Source organism: Branchiostoma floridae, chromosome 10 (assembly GCF_000003815.2).
Source record: "Branchiostoma floridae strain S238N-H82 chromosome 10, Bfl_VNyyK, whole genome shotgun sequence".
NCBI classification, from domain to species: domain Eukaryota; kingdom Metazoa; phylum Chordata; class Leptocardii; order Amphioxiformes; family Branchiostomatidae; genus Branchiostoma; species Branchiostoma floridae.
In genome coordinates, this window is record NC_049988.1 from 3,182,245 (window position 1) to 3,199,230 (window position 16,986).

Consider the following 16,986-nt stretch of genomic DNA (forward strand, 5'->3'; position numbering starts at 1 on the left):
AAAAAAAAGGTAGATAAAAAAAGGAAGAGGCAGTCAGCTGATGCCTGCAGTCACCTAGAGGTCCCCCCTTGAAGAGCAGCTGGTTATACATATAACAGGTGCGCTACCTGGTACTATACTGCACCTGGGGAGTAACGTGTATGGTGTGTTACCTGGTACCTATATGGCACCTTATTACCGTACCGTAAGATGTCTGTCATACCTCGAAAGTCGATACTATATTGTTCGGTGCAAACATGACATTGAAATGAAAAAGACAATTTTTGCAGCTGAGGTGGCATAAAACAGTGCTACTGCGAACGTATACATCAACACCGTCTATGGTACGGAATACGTCAGCTATATGTTTTCAATTTGTCACAGTGTTTTCTTTCTTGTGCTGGAAACATTTCCAATGCACTAACAAAAACACACGTGAATAATAGTTTCTCATTATAAACACTATCTACGCGCAAGTTGATATAGCTGTTGCTAAATGCTACACAAACACTGGTAAAGTACCAGTCTTAAGAAACACGGGTAAATGCATCAGTTCCTAAATACTAGAAAAAACAGTCATGTTGGAGGTGAAGATATCCCTTGGCCAGGTGCATACACCAAAATGTGCGTTATTCTAATTAATACCTAATATTTGCATAAGTAGTAAAGACATTACATAGTTCTTTTGTGGTTACTTCATGGTAGAGACTTCATATTGTAGATATATAGGCTGTTTGAGGACAGGTGAATACAATGAAATACATCTTATGTCAAGACTCAGGTATATGCAATAATGGGAATACAAGGGACCCAACCCTCCTTGTCTGAAACAAGTTCAACTATCTTATCACCATGTAATTACGTTACTATTGATACTATGAATTGAGTTATGTATCAAACTCGTGTACTTATATCATTCTGAAACTGCATTTTGTGATTTATACCGATCAACTGCTAAAATGTCATGTAAACCCGTTTTTTTGGGGGGGGGCGAAATCGCTAAAGGGGGGCGAGGTAGGGGGCGAGATCACTAGCCGGGGAGGGCGAGATCGCTAGCGATTTCGCCCCGGGGGGGGGGGGGGGCGAGATCGCTAGTGATTTCGCCCCCGGGGGGGCGAGATCGCTGTCACACCGGTCCAATAAGGAAAACCGGTTTTGTACTGGTACACTGTACCGATACCCAGCCCTAGGCTCTACCTATTACAATTGCATAGTGCCCGCTGAACTTACTTTCCACATTTTTGCTGCGCCCACGGCTCCTGTAGCCGGTAGGCACAGTCTGGTCCTGATCAGACCTTCCATGGTCTACCTCATCCTCCATAGTTTCCCTCTCAAGCTCTTCGTCTGTGTCTTCCTCTGTTTCCTGATAACATCGTCTGCAGAAACTGGGGCGAACAAAAAGAAAAGAAAATATTGTCAAGCAAATGTCTAAAACATCGTTTCTTTCTTCCAGTTTCTTTATCGATTATTAGCACTTGGTTTATCTATGTGATACACGTGTAGCTGACTGTTGGGCTGGTAGGTAGTTTACTTAATTAACTTAATTAATATCTATTTGTTTTGGTTTTTAAAGCAAGGGGGGGAAAAACGCTAGTACAAACGCGTAAGCTCTTACAGTCAATACGACCATACTTAAATGACACTTCCTGCTGGAAAATTATTTATATCGATTAATGTAAATTACAGTTGCAAATTTGTGCGTTTATTTTTAGTTTGTTTCAAATTATTTTTTGTTTGTTTGAATAGCAATGCTTGACAAGTCAGTGCACAAACAGACATATCTTACGTCAAACATTGGCGCATCTTGACCACTATGTCATCAAAGAAGTTTTCCTTGCTCTGTTCTTTCTGGGATCTCGCCTCCCTCGTACCTTGAAAGAAATGACACAGAACATTTACAAATTAGTATTCTCACTAAAAGGCCTCGTTGATAATACGGGTAACAAAAGCATTGATTTGCGTCCAATGTCAATTCCAAAGTCGATGAAGATGTGATAGAACGAAAAATAATAATTGTTTTGTGAACCATACACTATTTGTCTCGTCATTTGTTCAACCTTTCTGACCAGTTGGATTTCATAGTGAAGGCAACGTTTTATTGGTCAAAATTTTTTCTTCGCACGTTAGCATCAATATTTGGCTTACCAGAGAATATTGTCTAAAGATAAATTAAATGTGTTTGGCAACAGCAGAATTGATGTTATAACCCTTGTCACATTCTTACGGTCTACGCACATCACATATGTAGTTACATATTATATGTACGTTAATTATCTACAAGCAAGTAAAAAGGCTTTGCTCCCATTTATCACTTTCTTTGCCTCTTAATTGTGATTTACATTATTTGTAGAAGGATCGACAAAATGCATGACTATTACATTTGTAATATATCAACCCGGAGACTAGACCGTAAGGTCTTTCTTATCTATTCAAACCGCGATAGACCGGTAATCTTATCAAGTAAACAGAACAATATTACCTTTCCCAATGTTATGTTTTCGGTAGCGTTTGTGTGTGTGTGTGTGTGTTTGTAGAAGACCACCGTAACTAAAGAACGACTGCATGGATTGTATTAATATTTAGTATGTGAGTAGGTCTTGATGAGACGATTAGATTTTAGGCTCCCTGGCGGCTTGTTACGGTACCTCAGCGGAACTTCCGGGTTGGGTATCTCGAGTTCTGAACATGCTGTGGTCATGAATTGAGCGGTAGATAGGTTATGGGGCCTAGCGTAAGTGGTGTAGATTTGGGCCCCTAGCGGCTTGTTTTGGAACTGTAGGAACCGGTACAGTTTCAGACTTTGAAAGGGAATAACTCAAGAAGGGGTTGGCGGATTAAAAGATCAGATTGCCGCAGATTTGTCACTTACCCCATGACTGGTCTGTCAGGTTACACACGCTGTACACGTTCATGAGGATGTACACACACGGCAGGGTGAACAGGTACACCACGCCGTGGATGATGGACGTGAACTCCCGTGGGTGAAGTAGGGCCGCTACGATGTGTATGCCAGCAACTATGGCTACGTACAGAGTAGTCACGTCTACTGGTAAATGGATCCCAAACACTGGAAAATGCAAAGAGTGCACAGATTCTGTCTATTAGTAATCAAAGTAGTAATGACATATTTAGAAAAAACATTAAAAGACATATTCCTCTAGAAATATTTTAACTGTTTAACTACAAACGTTATCACATTTCTCATTTAAACGAAGTTCCGGACAGGAAAGACAATGGCAACGAATAAAGAGTCAATAGACACTTCCCCATATTAGGCCTACGCCCCCCCCCCCCTGGGATTTTTGCGGAAACAAAAATTCAAGTCGATATTCACAAGGCATGCTGTTGCATTATTTTTGGTCCGTTTTGTGTTTTTGTTGTCTTTTATATCGTATTTTTCATTCCGGAAAACTGCCCTTTGTGAAAATGTGACGTTAGGCTTAGGCTAGTTTTCTGAATCGAAAAGCACGATATAAAAGACATCAAGAACGCAAAACGTACCAAAAATGATTCAACACAATGCCTTCAGTTGAGTATAAATTTGGCATAAACTTAATTTTGTATTCATTTCTACAAACAGCCTGGTCTTGCAGGATATCCGGCAATCATACGTGGTCCAGTAATTTAAATAATGTTAAGGAAAAGCAATTAATCAGCTAGCCAGACCGTGTTAGGTTGAAGACTTTTGTTGAGCGCTATACTTCCCTGTAAACGTTGTGCTGCCTATAACTACGGGACTGATGGCTCTTTGATTCTTGACATTACTTTCATCCCCCTCCCATTATCGGCTTGTTATGATACTGTAGCGGAACTTCCAGTTCTGATATCTCATGCTCATTCTATACTTGACCTAAGAAAATTTGCTCACGTTCGTTGATCTTGTAAACCGATAGTTGTTGTGGATTACCACCACAGGTCTCGCCACAGTCGCCCGGACAGGGGAATGCACACATGCTCTCCTGTAGCCTGGTCGCGTTTTTCATGTCATCCTCAGATCCACAGAAACAGACGGTTCCGGGGGGTCCTGTACCTGAAAAAGAAAATCAAGCTCTGGTATCAAAGAGGTCTGTACCGCTTAAGGCAAAGTGCATTTTTCTAGTCACTTTACCGTGAAAATGGACAACATTGACGGAGTCCAGATACATACACAACAGTGCTAGCTATAGTTATAAATCATGTGAGTAGCCACAGTCATTTTTACCTCCATGAAATCTGTAGATATAGTTTGAGGCATGTCTACTTAATGTGATATAAATTTAGTTTTAGGCGTGTCTACTTAATGTGATTGTGTTTCCGGATACTTGAGGTCAGCATAATTTTAGAGCCTCAGGATGTACGAGTTACGATGATATTTCGTTTATGGGTTAGAAAGACAAAGGTCACGGTCGATTTTGCCCCCCCCCCCTACTCTCCAAGCAGAGGTTAGGCTCAGACTGTTTTTTGTAACGTTTTCTTTAGTCGTTTTTATCGGGCTTTCTATTTTTTTTACATCTTGCTGTGTCAAAACCTGGCGTACTTCAAGAAAATGACAAAATAGAAAGCCCGATAAAAACGACTAAAAAAAAACGTAAACAAAACAGCCTGAGCCTAACCTCTGATTGGAGAGTACCCCCCCCCCCCCGTATGATACCTTGGCACTGCAGCAGAACTTGAATTTGTGCATGTTGTGACCTGGAACGGCTTTGGACTTGATTTTTTGGTGGCAGCCAACTTGTATTGTAAGGAAGAAGTAATGTATTTTTGCGAAGTCCTACCTACCCCTACTATGCAGGGAGGCGGGGGGAGGAGGCAGATGATCTAGGCAAGCCTGATCTAGTTCTCGTGTCCTCTCGCGAGATCGAGACTAGGTCATTCTCCGTGAGCAAGATGAACTGCCAGCCGTCAAAAATTTTGAGGTATGTACCTTACCTTTAAAACAGTCATTGCTTGTCCTGCATAAAACTCAGATGTTTTAAATGTCCACTTACCCGAGAAGACGAAGTGGTTCTCATAACAGTGGTCCATGCATTTGTCGTTGGTCATGTCTTTTATCCTCGTGACAGCATGGGGCAGCAGAAACCCTGATGAGTTGCGATATTCCGGATAGCAACCCTCGTATTTCCCATGTACATTAGCTATGGAAAAAGATTTTAAATTACCTCATTAAAAGACTCCATGAGAAAGGCACTGGCAGAATCCTGTGAGAATTTGCTCTAATGCGATTTACACCAACATAGACTAAGTTCTCAAAATGGTAAGGAGTATATTTCAAAGTTTTGGTAAGTTTTTCATAAAGATGCTGGTGAAAACCGGACGAGGCTACCATTTAGAGATAAGCCATGGCAAGTCCAAGATCACGAGAATGCGGACATGCTAGTCCGTTCCTGTCCGTTGACAGTGGGGCACAGTCGGTGGCACGTGGCCGAATTCTCACAGAGCCTATGAATTGAGTTTAATCGTTGAAAGTGACAGGCGGTCATGAAAACTTCGGTCTTGAATTAATTGGTCACTATTGTTAAAACTAGTCATATGCAAATATGAGAGAGAAAGAGAGAGAGAGAGTAAGAGAGAGATAGAAAGAGAAGAGAGAGAGAGAGAAAGAGAGAGAGAGTAAGAGAGAGAGAGAGATGGTTTATTAAGAACTGTTGCAACTTGCTGAACCCAAAGGCTAAATCACAATTTTTGTACAGTGGTTTCTTTACATTAATGGTATACATAGATGCAACATAAATTCGTTACAATAACAAACCCATAATGGGTGTACACTACCTATGCTGGGCGCACTAGAGGTGTTGGAGATCGCCATTTGACTTGCTGTACCCACAACTGCAACTGCCGTAGCCAACAGGAATATAACGCACAATATCTTGGCGACCTGAAAAATTAAACACACATGATTATGCAATACGCATCCGAAGAAAATCATCCATCTTTCCGAACAACCCAGTCTGCCTAAAGTTTGGAAACGAACCTCTTACGCTGCTGTATTAAGGGTTTTATAAAGGAGTCGAGACTGATTTTATATGGCCTCATTCTACATTTATTTCCATTTAATATACAAGTATAGGCATCCTAATACTGTAAAGGATACAAATAAGTCTGTGTTTTGAATACCTTGAGCTGAGTTTCCTGTGAGTAATAGATGCAGATCAGGACAAATATGAGGGTGAGAAGAACGAGGAACACGAACGACACCCAGGTAGGAACACCGGCTCCATAGTAAAGTCCACCTAACAAAAACAGTTCATGGAACAACAAAAAGTGATTAAAACCACTTGATGTCAAAGTGTACATCAAAGACCTGCCCTGATGATAACATTGAACTGTCCCTTATGCAGACAAGGAGGGGGATCTTTGTTCAGTACAGTATGTCCCAATCTATGTAAGCATGTAAACCTCACTGAGTCCCTCCGTTGGCAACTGTTTGTGAAAAACATTCGCTAACAGTCGCCAACAGGTTACCAATTGGTCGCCTGAAATGGGGAATTTTTCTGAAAAATTTAAAAAAAAATCGTTTTGATGAATCTTAATCACTGTACATTGGTTATAAATTCAGTGGCAACACAACTTTGCTAATCATATTATCTTTTATCGTATTGGGGCCGAAATTGAGAATTCGCCATTTTGTTTGTAGATGTCACGTATCTTACCCATGTGTCGTACGTCATTTTGACTAGAAGAGAAATGGCGAAAAATGTGCAAACTTGCCGCAATAGTTTGTCGCAAACTAAACAGGCTTAGCCCTGAGTGAGATACCCGCTTTATGCAGAAATTAAAAGGGGATTCTGTGCCAGTGCAGTATCTCCCATTCAATGCAATGTACAGTAAAGTGTCTTCTTAGTTGCCTGACTAAAATCGCGCTCCTACCGGCTGGCCCTACAATTGCCGCCGCCTTAGGAGGGGGTCATTAACTCAGCGAGAGATAAGCCAGCGAGAGATTGTGTAAAAACAGGCTAACCAGTAACAATAAGGATGCAAGTAGAAGCGCTGATGACAGTTGACAAGAGTAGTACAATTTGGAAGAGAAGGAAGGCCATGGAGATGTATTTGTTATTCTGGTTGATGGCCTTCCAGTTCTTGAGGAGAAGGATCTGGTTGGCCAGGGTTGACGGGATCCAGCGCCTCCGCTGCTTCCAGAACTCATCGAACTCTTCCGGACAGTGGGTGGTGTCGAAGGCTCCGGCGCAGTAGTTCACCTTCCAGCCTGCCTTTACCTGGAAAATATTTATTATTGCCTCCATGAAAGTGTAGGAATAGTTTTGGGCAGGTTGGTCTGACTGCCTGTCTATGTGTGTGTGTGTTTGTTTGTTTGCGTGCGTATCTGGCACTATATCTTAAAGGTGGGTTTACACCTGCGTATATTTTCATGCCGCATGAGTTCCGTTTTGACATTTTTCGACATTTTGACTAATTTCTTCAATACGCGGCCGCACGCACAAGTCGCACCTCAAACGCATCTGAATCGTTTTTAGACAGTTTCACGAACGCAGGCAAACGAAAATATACGCCCAGTACACCCGATAGTTTTGGACATGCACAAAACTATCGTTCGTACGCAGTTTGGTGGCCAAAACGTTATGGATGCGCTATACAGTGGTCCCACGTCGGTCGATTGCGCTATGAAGACGCTACATGTTTGCACTTTATACGCAGTAATACGCGGATATCGCGGTATTGCGAGTACATAGCGTTCTTACAGCGCAGACACAACGCATTTTGAGCGACCGTATAACGAATGCACACATAGATCAAGATTTAGTACCGTGCGTTCTGCGATCGCTTTGCGCATACTACGCGTACTGATAGCGTGATCGACGCACACTCCAGATTTGGAATAAATACGAAGGTGCATCTGAGTCCAGACAAAAAAAAATCATCTCAAGATGTCAGATCCAGGCCAGGACTGACGAATTTGTACCGGGGGCATGGAGAGATGGTCACAACTTGCAGGACACCATGAATGTAACTGGTCCCAACAGAGCCTCCAGGGACGGGAAGATGTAGAGGAACCTGCTCAAGCACTGGGTCAACTTGTGTGACACACATGCCATTTTGTGCAACAGATATTTGACGTAATTTGCTGATAATGGCACTTTTTTGTGTGTAAAACCACATGAAACTAGAGTTCGGCGACCTCATACCTCCATGAATATTTAGAGCTTTTGTTAATTTCATGCAAATGACTTAACATTAACATGATTAATGCATGGTGTTGTTCATCATTGACAAACGTACAGTAAACATGTCACAAGTAAAATTCCCAATTCAGATCATTAATCATTAGGTTGTTTTGCAATGTTTGCCTAAATTATGCAAATAAGTTCATCATTTGCATATTTGATATCTGCATATGTTCCACCGATTATAAATCAACAAGTGTTACATTTAACGAAGTACAGTTATTGCAAACAATGGAATTATACAATTTACTCATTAATTATGCAAATTAAGTCCTCATTTGCATAAAATGCATATCATTATGAACATCTTTGCCCAAGCTACCTGCATACCTAAAATGCAGGCAATCCGTCGTTCCTTTCTGCAGTTATCCTCTTTGGAGTGTCTTGACAAAAACGCTCCTGCAGTTCCACAATTGAATGTTAGGGGACTGAAACTTGCCCCTCTTTGTCATGACGCTAAAAGCTATCTACCACCTAAATGTCACGACCATATCACGTCCGGGACAAGAGATACATTGAAAAAACTGCTATGATAGATTATTCTCATTAATTATGCAAATGTACGCCTATTTTGCATAATTAGTATTTTATCTTGTACAACATTGTCTAAGGTACCTACATACCAAAAATCATGAAAATCCGTTGTTCCCTTCTTGAGTTATCCTCGTCAGAAGTTTTTGACAAAAATGCCCCTGCTATCCCAAAACTAGACGCTAGGGGGCCCAAACTTATGTCATTTTTTCCTGAGCATAAGAGCTATCTAATACTTAAAAATCTTGACCATAGCATGTTCAGAACACAGAGATAGCAAAACCGGAAGTTGCCCTGCAGTACCAAGGTCATACACTAGGGGGCCCAAAATTGACCTTGACCTTCGTCTTCCCAACCCCTACCCACATACCAAATATCATCGTAGTCCATCAAGAGGTTCTCAAGTTATGCTGACCACAAATATGCGGACACACAGACACACACACAGACACACACACACACAGACACACAGACAGACACACTCAAAACTATACCTCCATTTTTTCATGGAGGTAATAAAGGTGCAACATAGAGCCATATTACAACTTTGAAAGAGGGCGTAAGGTTTCATAATTATTTAATTTACGTGTTTGATAAAGATCTTGAATACGTTTTGTGGTGTGTATGAGTGTGATTTTTATAGTAGTTGAAATACTAAGATGATAGGTGAAATCATTAAGGACAAAGTGAAAACAAACACAATCTTAACAGTGCACATAATTTCTTAAGGTAAATGATGGCCCACATTACTGTAAAAGCACAGTGTCACTGCTTCACTGCTTCGCAAATGAATAAAAAAACCTCTTCACTGTTTACTTGTCAATGTTCTACTTGCACTGCCTGTAAACAAAAGCATACATAGTACAAAGTGTTCCTCTAACAAAAATACCCTATTGGCAATGCTCGCAAACAAAAGTATATGTAACAGAAACTGTTCCTCTGACACACCTGAAATGCGTTTGTAATGCAGTTAGCACCAGGTGCGCCAGGCATGCGGTCGGTAGACGTTGTGTGCGTCCGGATTACGCCCAACATACGTACCCCATACGAATCTATTCGCAGTACTGAAAATTCTGTTGCGCATTTCAGTTGCAATCATACGCATCTCATGCGAAATGAAAACGCTGAAGTCGTAATTCAAACGCCAGATGGGCTCGACGTACAATTTAATTTATTCCAAAAAAATTCCAAATGTTGGGCGTTCCGCCGCGTATTGACAAAATTTCATTCGGAACTCACGCGCACTTGAAAATATACGCAGGTGTAAACCCACCTTTATGTGTTATGGGCCCGAAGGTCGAGGTCGATTTGGGCCTACTGGTGGCTGACCTTGGCACTGCTGAAGGACTTCTGATTTGCGCATTTTTTTGTTGTTATGGATATGTTGCAGTCATACAGAGGTAGCCTTATACAAGTGTAATGGGAGGCATAGACACACACGCGCGCACACGCACGCACACACGCACGCACGCACACAAACACATAATTAAACATACACATACACTTACACATACACATTCACACATGCAGAGATGTACACATACACACACACATCAAACACATGCACACAAACGCGCACGCGCGCACACACATACAAATTTATACACACGTGCACATTCACACAAACACACACATGCAAACAACACGCACACACAGACAACACACACACGCGCACATACATAACGTTACGCATATACACACACACAATCAAACAAGCAGAGATGTGTATTACACACATGCACGTACACCGCACACCCCATCCCCACCCCAATAGAAGAGAATTCACACTCCACGACTCACTAGCAGTGTAGTAAACCATCTGTCCTCTCCCATGTCCTTCGTGAGGAACTCCGAAGCTTCTTCCACATCAGAGCGGTACTCGTCCACCACATCAGCGACGGCCTTTACCCGGTAGACGCTGAAACATCCGGGGGCACACAGGACCGATCCTAGCACGTGGTTTGCGACCTGACAGACAAGGTACGATATGAAGTTATTAGTTTACTGCCAGCTTCATTCTGGGAATGTTCTCAACGTGTCTGCTTAGGGTTGTTTTGCCGTCCATGTCCTGCAAAGCAATGGCCTAATTGTATTTTTTCCAGCTAGCCTTTCTACTAACTGTAGCTAAACGCCAGTTCAGTAGTAAGGCCGCTAAAGGAGGCGACATAAATGCAACAAACTTGCTTGAGAAGTTTATTTCCAACATGGCTGTCTTGGGGAGTCGGTGGTCGGACTGAACCAACTTAACTAAACTTCTTTCTTATTTCTATCCGTCTCTTAGTGCATTTGGCCTACTATCTATAACCTGGACTATTAACATGAATTAGTTAATTAGTGTCGGAAAGTAATTGAAACCAACTCCATAAAAATGCCACAGGACTTGAAATAAACCCGGGATCCGGTAACAAATATACGCCGTGACCTACCCATGAAAGGGTACCCCCCTACTGGTCCAAATTTGTAGCTTCGGAGCCCGGCCGGATTTACATCCCAGACGGTCACCGGTGCAATTGGGACCTAAGCCTAACTAGAAGACCTCGGTCCATGTTAGAAAGGAATGGCTATCAACTCCCTGTAAAATATACCGGCTGCTACTGAAATAGCAAGCAAACTCAAGGCAAGATGATTGACAACAATTTAGCGACGAAAAAAAATGCTTTAAAAACACAACAATTCAAAGATATCTTACTTTCTGAAGCCAATGTCCGATTGCGTAGTCAAACTTTTGGTACCAAACAAACGGTCCGGACCCTTCCGGATGGGTCCGTGCACAAACCGCACCAACGTCCTCTTGTCTGTCGCTTAGCATCTGCATCAGCATGGCCACGATAGAGTCGGCATCAAAGTCAACGTCGCCGTCGGTCGCTAGTATGTACTTGACGTGTGCATCATCGGCTAGAAAGGTGAAAAGAATACAGTGTTGAGTTCGTGTTTTTGATTGGAGACTGATGCAGGCATAACATATAAAGATCTTTAGATATTTGACGCTATCATGACGTCATCATTTTGTATTGGCAGGAACCATGGAAAAAGGATATTCCTAGAAACTTTCAAGGTATGCTACAAAGATGTAACATCAAGTGCAGATAACAGAATTATAGTGTTTTTACGACTTATGTTGCCAATAGCAACATCGATCAATGACGCCAAAATGACGTTATGAAACGCACATCTAAGATACCAGTTGGGCTCTGCCTTCTTATATCCACCACCTTGAATTTTCAAAAATACATTTTTTCAGCAAATAATCTCAAAAGACAATGGGAATAGACTAAAAACGTGTATTTTAACGTTTTTGATTAAAAAAAAGGTAGTTGCAAATTCTTAGGAATGATGAGAAATTGTTGGTCAAGATTGATTTTTGCTGTTGTTATGTTGCATGTGCATAGACGTGCAGATTAAGTATGTGCTTACGGCGGTCCAGGGCAGACTCCATGTACATGACTTGGCTCCATCGTTTCTTGCTCTTCACTTCTTGGTTGTCTTTCAGGTGAATGTAAAGGGGCAGTTCAAGAAAACCTGGAAGATTCCACTGTAGTTTCCACCCGTACCACATCTTCTCCATCCTCGCCATGGTGCAATCTAAAGAAGAATTCTGAATTGTATCCTGTATGTTTATCTCGCTTAAGAGAAGTACTAACAAATGAACTTTCCCACAACAATACATGGTTACGCCTTGCAAAAGCAATTACATCAAAACATATTTACCTAAATCAAAAACCTCTGCTGCAAAGCCCGATTTGTGAGGTTTGTTTTGGGCGGTCAACTTGTTTAAACCAACTACAAATATTTGATATACGCGTGGAGACACGTGCCTCGTAAGGTCATATTCTGATTATGTAGTAGTCGTCAAATCGGCATGTGCTCATTTGCATATTCGTGACGAGATAAATGTGACAGCAACCCTTTGTCGTAATGCGTCAGTCTATCAAGTCAACCACCACTCAGGGGCCAGCTAGACGTCAAAACATGGCAAAGGTCATTTCTTGACAGATCAAAAAATATACATGCTTCTGTCCTCCGTAGTAGAAACCTGGACCTCTGAATATTGACTATTAAAAAATAAGTCAATATTTAGGTTCAGAGTACGCACGGTATAATTGACTGCGCAAATCAAACACTAGTCCATTCCGTTAATTTACCAACACCTCGGGCAATAAACCTCCTTCTATGCAGACGTAAAAGACGTGAATATATACTGCAAATAGCTTAAGAAATATAATAGATTTAGACTGGTTGTCTTGTAGCTTTCAATAAACCTGGGACATATTGCTTTGCAATATAGTCATTTCTATTATTGAGAGACAGAGAAAGAGAGGGAGAGAGAGAGAGACAGAGAGAGAGAGACAGAGAGAGAGAGAGAGAGAAAGAGACAGAGAGAGAGACACAGAGAGAGAGAGAGAAAGAGACAGAGAGAGAGAGAGAAAAAAAGAAACATGCAAACATGTAGACATAATGAGAAATCATACGTTTTCCACATTGAGAACACCAAGTGTGAAGACTATTTCCTCACTTTCACAGCTTATGTTTCATAGCATAGTGCAAGCCAGTAAAAAAAAAACAAGTTAAAACTAACCTTTGAATTTGCTGTTCACCAGGCAGACGAGTTGAGCGGAAAAATCTGTCAGTTTGGTTCCCCTCACGCCATTGTCAAAGTACACGTGTGCTTCAAATTTTTCAGTCCAGTTGTACTCTTCCCCCAATTCTTGAGACGCAGCTACTTTTTTGATGGACTCCAAGTACTGCGACATTTCGTCCCATGTCTGTCACAAGAGAAGAAAGCAGCAAGAATTAAGAGAAGGGATTATATAAAGTTGTCATATCTCTTTGCATACACCATTCTAACGCGGCGGTATCGGTAGATCGGAAAAGAGGTCAATGAGGCAAACAGACAAAACTTATTTCTAAAATCAGCTCCTATTTGAATTTTCCCCAAACCACACAAGTTATTCACAATATAAGATCTAGAAACTAGTGTTATGCACCGAAAGATGTAGCAATCTAGATCAGCGTAGACTGATCCCATAGTTATAATAATAATAATACAAATATTTGAAGGACATGGAGCCATTCTCTTATGGTCTCCTTTCTAATTGCCAGGCTTTCATTGCTTGAACTGCCAATTATGAAGGACACTGTCAGTCTTTTGTTTGCCTCATTGAACTCTTTTTAGATCTATCATGGCCGCCTCGTGAGAAAGATGCATTACATAACATGGTCAAGACGTGGGGGAAAAACATCACTTCAACACATTTCCAGACTATAAATAAATACGGAACGCATCGGTAAAGTATTCTACTGATCTTTAGAACCTTCTTCTCTGGGACGTTGCCAAAAATACTTTCACTTCTCATGATCAAATACACACATACCTCTCTGTACATGGTAGTACAGATCATCACAAGGCCCTGTAGGTCTGTTGCGTCTCCGGGAGAATGTCTTGTCGGGTGTTTGGGGGTCTTGGCCCTATTGAGTAGCATGTGTTGCCCGGTAAACAGCCCAGTGTAGTGTCGAAACCAGAACAACTAGAGGTTAGAACAGTACGTGAAAGTTGAAGTTCTGTCGCGCATACATCTGTCTGATTACATAAGGCCATATTGATTTGATTAATGTCTGACATCCTCTGTGTGAGCGTGCGAATAAAAAACGTTTGACCAAAAATTGCCTTTATTATGAAATCTAGCCAGTAAGGTTGAATAAATGACTGAACACACATGATATACCAAACAATAGATACTTAATTTTTTTCTTTTACATCTTCTTTGACCATGGAATATTCTATGATATAAGTACAATTTTTCCGATATTTGTTTTTCCCATACTCTGCATCTATTTGCATATTTTGAAGCTGCTTTGTACGATTTACAATGTGGCTGAATAATAAATCCGATACCGTCTTGAACTAAGGAGGATATTGCAACCGTCCGTTTTGAGTGATTTTTTATGCAAAAGTATAGTCGAAGTATAATCATATCATCAATCAATAGTGTTTTCAGAAAAACGCTGCTTTGTAAGTTTTAGGCATCATTTCTATCTTTGGCGCCATTTGCTTTGCAATTGTATCTTTAACAATTATATGACACATAATGGCATTAAATTGGATGTTGTAAAAGGTGATAAGATAGATAACATCACTTCTTAAAGGGTACACAATAATATGAATGTATAGAACAGATGGAAAATGTACTTACGTTTGACTCATTCTCGTAGATGGTTGACTCCGTCCAGAACAAATTGTAGGCACTGCAAAGGAGCTGTCCCACTGCGACTAGGCCTACTCTGAGATACACATACCAGTCAAATCGATTCCCACTATCACCACTCATGATCTTCCAATCCCAAATGTCCCCCAGCAATGGAGACAAGTGCACGTTGGCTGCCAAGACAAATGTTACGATGGGGGCGAGACTCAGAGGAATAAGAAAAGAGTAGAACTGGATACACATGGCACAGGCGATTACACCAAGAACGTACCCGCCAAAAGCAGGAAGAACGGAAAGCATTATTTCGGTCTGCCTCAAGTATAGGGAGCTGAAGCCGTTGGAAACCACGCCAGTGTCACCCGGTGGTACTACAAACAACGCGGTGACTAAGACAACCATGTTGAGAAAGTTCTTTAATATCGTGGCTCTCAAATTTGCAGTTCTGGCTTCCCCTTGAGCGTCGTTGTTAGTGATGCCTTGCACTTGTACGCTGTGGCCTTGGTATGACTGTGAAGAATCAGCCCTCTCGGAGACCTGTCGACTATCACGTTGGTTTTGACGCTGCTGTAAAGAGGACGTCTTTACTTTCATCTGCATTTCCTGAACTAGCGGACACCAGGCAATAGCCAGAAGCGAGAGTGATACTGGTATCGCCCAAATCGCAGGGGAACTGGAAGGCATTGTCTTAAACTTATGATCATTGGTAAGTTGCAAAACCACACCGACTGCGATAAAAGCAATGCCGAAAATATTCGGTACCAGCCACCAGTTCATAGTACCTCGTGGTATGAAGTGACCGACTAGCACGGTGTTCATCAGAATAATAGCGGTTGGGAGGTTGACGTTAGGGTCACCAAGGACGTAGAAGGTAAACAGCCACAACCCAGACACCTCACATGCGCTTACGAGAGCGATCTGCGAAAATATAAAGAAACCAATCAACCCGAATAGAGGTGGGTACCGGAACAGAAAACTCAGGTCCAGGTACCTGAACCTGGACCTAATCATATGTGGAAACTTGTGAATGGGCGATACTCAAAATCAATGATCCATTTTGCTGCAATGGTTTGGTGGAGTATCCGATGTTCATTGACGTTTTAAAATCCTATCCGAGTCATATAAACTGCCTCTGCTTTAGATCAAGTTTGTCTGTATAAGGCTGGTAAAAATGACTATTAACTTTCCTCTACTTCACTCTTGTTTTTTTCTTGGATCTGTAAGACTCAAGACACGTGAACGCCAGCCAGTTTACCCTGTACATTTTTTAATCGGTCCAACATCTGGTCCACTGTTTATTTTCAGGTCTGTTTTTTCTGGACCGGTCCAATGAGAAAAAAACAGTTGTGGGGGTACCCGCTCCTAAACCCGAACTTGTGGATGGTAGGTTTGATAAATGCAGTTGAACAATTGCTGCAGCTGTTTTGCTGAAGGGCGGTTATACTTGCTGTGCTGACATACAGGCACAAATACAGACTGAGATATCTTATTACCTGCATGTATGCAGGTATGGTTTTGATGCTTTGGAAACTTTTCGGTAGCCGGGGATGTAGGGCGCTGTATCTCGTGAACGGATGGTGCGAGCACGACGATTTTTGGTACGTGGGTTGGGGGTGGTAGCCTAACACTCATGTTTGATTTTGGGCCTCCTGGCGTTTGAACTTGACATTGCAGGTGGCATTTTTGGTGTTTTTTGGGCACTTTTGGCGCTGTGTGTCCGGAACGATACGCGCGATTGCGACGATTTTTGATGCATGGGTGGGGGGTTGTTGTCTGTTGCCTAGGATTGACTTTGGGCCTTGTCGCGTTTGAACTTGACCCGGCAGGTCGAATTTTGTGTCCGGGAGGGGTGTTTCCGGAGTTATATCTTCTGAACGGCTGGTGCTGGCGCGATGATATTTGGCACATGTGTCGGCGGTGGCTGAATAATGCTCAATTTTGATTTTGGCGCCCTTGGTGCTTGAACTTGACATTTTAGGTTACCTTTTGTGCGGGCACGGGGCGTGCGCTGTATCTCCGGAACGCAAGGTACCATTGTGTTGCCATTTGGTACGTGAGTTGTTTGTGGTGTCCTGGTGGTCAGGTTTGATTTTGGGCCTCCTAGTGCTTGAACTTGA

The 16,986-nt window shown here is 41.9% G+C and overlaps 1 protein-coding gene across 1 annotated transcript in view; it reads right to left on the reverse strand.

Moving 5' to 3' along the window:
• The window catches only part of LOC118423883 (chitin synthase chs-1-like), a 23,865-nt gene extending 7,985 nt beyond the window's left edge, over positions 1–15,880 (reverse strand). Inside the window, exons 1-14 of the mRNA XM_035832197.1 lie at positions 14,861–15,880; positions 14,042–14,194; positions 13,246–13,432; positions 12,084–12,251; positions 11,359–11,564; positions 10,470–10,637; positions 6,917–7,172; positions 6,073–6,188; positions 5,728–5,833; positions 4,947–5,093; positions 3,848–4,009; positions 2,849–3,046; positions 1,766–1,850; positions 1,210–1,364 (exon numbers count right to left, since the gene is read on the reverse strand). Coding sequence (XP_035688090.1) covers positions 1,210–1,364; positions 1,766–1,850; positions 2,849–3,046; positions 3,848–4,009; positions 4,947–5,093; positions 5,728–5,833; positions 6,073–6,188; positions 6,917–7,172; positions 10,470–10,637; positions 11,359–11,564; positions 12,084–12,251; positions 13,246–13,432; positions 14,042–14,194; positions 14,861–15,880 — 3,127 coding nt within the window. The remainder of the gene's footprint in view (positions 1–1,209; positions 1,365–1,765; positions 1,851–2,848; positions 3,047–3,847; positions 4,010–4,946; positions 5,094–5,727; positions 5,834–6,072; positions 6,189–6,916; positions 7,173–10,469; positions 10,638–11,358; positions 11,565–12,083; positions 12,252–13,245; positions 13,433–14,041; positions 14,195–14,860) is intronic.
• Between the last annotated feature and the right edge of the window lie 1,106 nt (positions 15,881–16,986).